The 6,184-nt window shown below is 34.2% G+C and overlaps 1 protein-coding gene across 1 annotated transcript in view; it reads left to right on the top strand.

Moving 5' to 3' along the window:
• Positions 1–2,946: 2,946 nt before the first annotated feature.
• si:ch73-91k6.2 (alpha-1,6-mannosyl-glycoprotein 2-beta-N-acetylglucosaminyltransferase) overlaps positions 2,947–6,184 on the top strand; it is a 5,193-nt gene continuing 1,955 nt past the window's right edge. The window contains exons 1-2 of the mRNA XM_067384474.1: positions 2,947–3,028; positions 3,160–6,184. The exon at positions 3,160–6,184 is cut by the window's right edge and continues 1,955 nt beyond it. Coding sequence (XP_067240575.1) covers positions 3,259–4,500 — 1,242 coding nt within the window. The 5' untranslated portion in view covers positions 2,947–3,028; positions 3,160–3,258 and the 3' untranslated portion in view covers positions 4,501–6,184. The remainder of the gene's footprint in view (positions 3,029–3,159) is intronic.

Here is a 6,184-nt window from a genome sequence, read left to right as displayed (position 1 = left end):
ATTTCCTCTTTTGTAGAAGTCCGAAATGGTTTAATGTCATTCTGACCCTTTGTACACTATTTAAAAGAAGTCATTGCAAAAGATCAGATATATGTGAAACAAAGTTCCCTTAACCCTCTGGTGCTCTCCGCATGTCGGTCAAAAAATGGGATTTTAGGGAACTAAGTTATATTTATGCAGTAGTTATAATCCATTTATTCACTTTTTGAGCAACTTAAACTGTCATAAATCTTGAAAGTTTGAACTCTTTTTAAAGACAACACTCAGCAGATTATTGCTGAAGTAAAAAAAGTTTTAAAAGGTGAACTTATAAAAAGTTAGGCTATAGAATTTTACATTTCTTGTTATGAAAAATGCACAAAAATACTTTTTGCCATAAATAAAGCCATAAATAAAAATTGTGTTCCAAATTTGAAGTTGATATCTCAAAAAATTAGCTTTTAGTAAGATTTAGTTTGGGCGCAGTACCGAACGATTCCTCTAGGTGAAATTAGTTTCCCATTAATTTCCAATGCGTTCATTTTTGACCGCGAACAGTGTGACTATTTATTTTTTTTTATAACCATTTAACCTTTTTGAAGCATGTCCATGATTTGTGTGTGTGTTCACATTGCAAATGGCAAAACCTTTCCAAGTTTTGTACCATTTCGATGAAGTAAAAAGTCTTTTTAATAAAATCTCAAGGCTAAAGGAAGCTTTTTCTTTGACTGTTGGAAAAAGCTTGTGCCTGTCTCTGACCGCTCCATCACATGTCCAGAGACGGTGCTAAAGCCTTGCAATCAAATTAAACTGAGGCCTGTTGCACCATAACAGTATGACCTTTGTTTTAAGGCCATGAACATCCTGGGAACTCTGTGTAATTAAGTTTAATTAGTGAATGTTTTTAAGAACTGCAGTTCCACCCGATAATTAAATAAACCTCAGCTAGACCTCAGTTTGTTGGTTTAATGGGCGAAACCACTTCATATGAATTATCCTGTTAGTTATTGGCCTACATAACTTTGACCGGATCATTGCAAATATTAAGTCATCCTTATGCAAAGTATTTTATATTTGATTATTCTTGTCCAAAACACTCTGTTACTGTATATACACTGAATTGTCAATTGAATTTATTCATCTGAAGCATGACAGTTCTGTGCATTATGAGTACTTTGCCAATAGGGGGAGTCAGTCGATATTTTTAATATTTTTAATTTAAACAGATTTCAATTAGTTAGTTGCAGGAAAATTACACACTTAATCTATACGTTAAGTATAATTGCACATCTTGGTCCTCCATCATTCAAATGCATTCAGTATTATCTGTTATCACTATGAGTGTTATTTTTTGAAACTCAACACCTGATTGGCTGTTGGTTCCCTGCTCAGTGACAACATGATTAAATCACACTGATACAGTCATTTATGTCAAGCAAAGCTATTGGGTTACATGAGTTCTGGTTTTTCTGAAAGAGAAATGATGTAAGCAGTGGGTTTAACATATAATATGATGCTCTTCTTTTGCCATCTAGAGGTGATTTGAATAATCAAAAGAGCTGCAAGGCTGGTTTCACAACTTTAACACGAGTCTTTCGTGACTGCAAAACACCTGGTTTCTGTATGTCTGGACACAAAAGGTGCTTTGTGTTTTTATCTTTTGTCATGTAAAGGTTGCAGAACATCTGATAGAGTCCTATCCACACACACACACACACACACACACACACACACACACACACACACACACACACACATTCACTTATTTAAATTTATCCAGGCATTGGTGTTTGAAAGGCTGTTTCTGTGTGTTTTCTATGTGACTTATTTTTAATTATACATTTTATATGAAAAATGCAAAGGGGGAAACTACTTTGATATGAAAATTAAGATTAAGACGTCCTTTTAAAAAATATTTTTATTTGTATATATTCATTTAATTGTCTTTAACTGTAAACACACATTTCTCTATATATTATGACCAACAGTTATACCAATGACAATTAAATATTAATATCTAAATGTGACTAAAAAATTCTAATCACACATGAACAAATATATATATATATATATAATACATAATATAATTATATTATATATAGCCTATATATAATACTAATGATGCAAGTAATATATAAATGAATAAGTATGCATTTTATTATATATATATATATATATATTAATAATAATATTTAAAAAAAATTGTAAATAATAGTATAACAATTAATATATCCTTTAATGAATGCCTGATAGGCTATATCAACAGATATTATTGATATATTAAAAATGAATCTCTATATATATGACCACCAATGACCATTAAATATTATATTTAATATATATAAATATTTTACACACACACACACACACATATCTATATATATATATATATATATACATATATATATATATATATATATATATATATATACATATATACATACACAATTTATTTATTTGTTTATATAAAATACTAATGATGCAAGTAATAATATATAAATGAAAGATGAATAAATGTAAATAAAAAATAACAAGTATGCATTTTGTTTTATATATATATATATATATATATATATATATATATATATATATATATATATATATATATATATAAAAAATAGTATAACAATTAATATATCCTTTAATGAATGCATAATAAGCTATATTAACAAAAATCATTGATATACATATATACAATTACACCAATGACCATTAAATATTATATATATCTAAATGTGACAAAAAATATCACACACACACAATGTATAAATGAAAGATCAATAAATGTAAAACATAAAAAGTATATAACAATGAATATATCCTTTAATGAATGCATAATAGGCTATATTAGCAGATCTATTGACAGATAGTATAAAACATATCTTAAGTGTGTGATGTGTTTCATGACAGAGTCTTGTGAGGGAGTGAGGAGGAGCGATCTCGTGTTCCTGTTGACTGTAAGCACACGTCAGCGCTAGAGAGACCTCCTCATTCTCAGATCACTTTCTCTTCCTGTTTCCAACTTTGTTGCACATGACACTTTATCTGGGTGAGTAGCTCTCGCTTTACAAATAACGACATTTACAACAAATGATCATCATCGCGCACTTCGCTTGATCAATCGCGCACTTATTTAGCGCGTTCACAAGACAAAACTCACTCATGAACTTCTCTTGACAGAACGATGTTCGTGTTTCACCTGTGAAAATGCCCGGATTATGCCCACAACAGACGTGTAACAGCAGTACATGAGGTTTCCATGGTGCTTTGACATTGAAAATGAGATTCCGGTTGTTGAAGAAGAACTTTATTGTGTTCCTCGTCATTTTAGTTGTGTTTATAATGTTGTTTTATTCCATAAGACGGACTAAAGATGATGCAAACGTGGATATGACTGAGAAAGACAGCACACAGACTGCTGTAATGGGTAAATTTGAGTTTGGCACCATCCAGAATATGAGAAAGTCCATCTATGACAGCAACTACAGGCAGATCATTCAGAACGGAGACAAATTTCCATTGGAGCCGGAGGCGGTGGTCGTCGTGCAAGTCCACAATCGACCGGCGTACCTCAAAATGCTCATACAGTCCCTGGAAAAAGTCGATGGAGTACAAAACACACTCTTGATATTCAGCCATGACTACTTCTCAGAGGAAATTTCCAACATGGTCAAGGGAATCACCTTCTGTAGGGTCCTCCAGATCTACTTCCCCTACAGCATCCAGCTGTATCCAAACGAATTCCCAGGACAAGATCCGAGAGATTGTCCGAGAGACATTTCAAAGGAGGACGCCATTAAAAAGGGATGTTTGAACGCAGAACACCCGGATTCGTACGGACACTACAGGGAAGCGTCCATCACTCAAACCAAACACCATTGGTGGTGGAAGCTGCATTTTGTGTTTGAGCGAGTGCAGGTTCTTCGCGGATACAACGGATACATCGTGTTCATCGAGGAAGACAACTACCTTCTCCCAGATTTCCACAAATACTTAAAGTCAATGATCGAGGTAAAGAAAATCAGCTGTGGGGACTGCGACGTCCTCGCACTGGGCAACCACAATGGTTTATCAGGATTTCACGAGCTTTCTGGCAAAACAGAGACGGCAGGATGGCTGTCCACCAAGCATAACATCGGAATGGGAATCTCCAGAGAGCTCTACTACAAACTGATGGGATGCAACAACGCGTTCTGCACCTATGATGATTATAACTGGGACTGGACCCTCCAGAACTTGTCCGGTACGTGCGTCTCGAAAGCCCTCAAGGTTCTGGTGGCTCGTGGAAGCCGGGTTCTTCACACGGGCGACTGCGGCCTGCATCAGAAGGAGGATTGCCGGCCGGAGATGGCTCAGGAAAGGGTGGATGCCGCACTCAAAGAGGCACAGTCTGCGCTTTTCCCTTCCATACTGACAGTGACGGACCACGGGCCGGTGGAGCATCAACCTCACATGAAAAACGGAGGCTGGGGGGACGTTCGCGATCACACGCTGTGCATCAACTACGCAGCTCGACTCTGAGCGGGACGTTTGAATGTGTGCCATTCAGAACATCAGGGTTACATGTTGCAGGTTAAAGATTTTGCTTTCACCAAAAATAGGGAAAATGTGAGATTATATTGTGGTATGTGTATATTTGCAAATGGAAAAATGTCACTCTAAAAAATATGGCGGGTTAAAAACAACCCAAGTTGGGTTGAAAATGGACAAACTCAGAGATTGGGTTATTTTAACCCAGCGTGTTTGACCCAACCTGCTGGGTAGTTTTATTTAACTCAACTTTTGATTAAAAATTGCTGTATTTCTAGCTTAAAACGAACCCAAAATAGGTTGGAAATTAAAAATCTGATGTAATTACTACATGCAACAATAATAATCAGAAGGTGAACAGGAATTTAATAAATGTTTATTGTTTAATTATTATTCATTAAACTTATTAATAATTGTTCAGATATTAAACATATTAATAAATGTTAATTTCCAACATATTTTGGGTTGATTTTAAGCAAGCAATATAGTCATTTTTAATCAGTAGTTGGGTTATATAGAACTACCCAGCAGATTGAGTCAAACATTTAACCCAACCGCTGGATTAAAACAACCCAATTGCTGGGTTTGTCCATTTTCAACCCAACTTGGCTTATTTTTAACCCAGAATTTTTAGAGTGGTGAATGCATCTCATGAAAAACAAAAACAAACAAAAAAACAGGTTGATTTTCACCCCAAATCAATTGCTTCTGAATGTTTTTTTTTTTAATTCCCATAGGCTACTGAGAGAAATTCACTCTAAAAAATGCTGGGATGTTTCAAATATGGACCAACCCAACCCAACCAAACCATTGGGTTGGGTTATATTTAAAAAATATAACCCAATGGTTGGGTTTGTCCATTTTTTTACACAAATTTGGGTTGAAACAACCCAGCATTTTTTATTTTTAGAGTACAGGATTTACAGTTTTCACTCAGAAATTGCTAGTAAATTTCACAAATAATTACAAAGAAACACTGAATTAAACATGGAATGTTTAAGTCAAACGTTTTTAAAAACATATTTTTCCTCCAGTGCATCAACTTTTAAAAAAATGTAAATTAGCATACATTAATGTCAGTAGAAAAAATACTACCATGATGTATGGATACTTTACACTTTGAATAATCTCTCATTGGTGTTTTGCATAAAGATAATACGATTTTGCGCGTTCACATGACAAAACTCGCTCATGAGCTTCTCTTGACAGAAAGGTGTTCGTGTTTCCCCTATGAAAATGCCCGGATTATGCCCAAAAATATAAATTAGCGTACATTAAAGTGAGTACAACAAATACTACAATTATATATGGATACTTTACACTTTAAATAATCTTTTTGCATTATGATAATACGAATTTGGAGGGGAAATGTGCTTAACTGTGTTGTAAATAATGTCACAACACTATAATATAAATGGTCCTGCAAAAACTGGCTTCATGTTCTTGCAAATTGCATGATAATATCAAACATCTCTCTTATTGATTCATTTGATTTTGCGATGAAAAGTGAGCTGCGCCTCACAACTTTAAATGTCACAATATTACTGACACTTGAAAATGATCATGGGGTTTAATGCATGCATATTGTGCATTTTAACGATTCATTTTCATCACAAATTATAAACCTTCCAGTGAACATCTGTGTTTATTGTTCTGTTAGTTTGATTGTGACATT

Source organism: Chanodichthys erythropterus, chromosome 4 (assembly GCF_024489055.1).
Source record: "Chanodichthys erythropterus isolate Z2021 chromosome 4, ASM2448905v1, whole genome shotgun sequence".
NCBI classification, from domain to species: Eukaryota; Metazoa; Chordata; class Actinopteri; order Cypriniformes; family Xenocyprididae; genus Chanodichthys; species Chanodichthys erythropterus.
The sequence above is the reverse complement of the archived record's forward strand: the minus strand, read 5'-3'. Positions and strand labels throughout refer to the sequence as shown.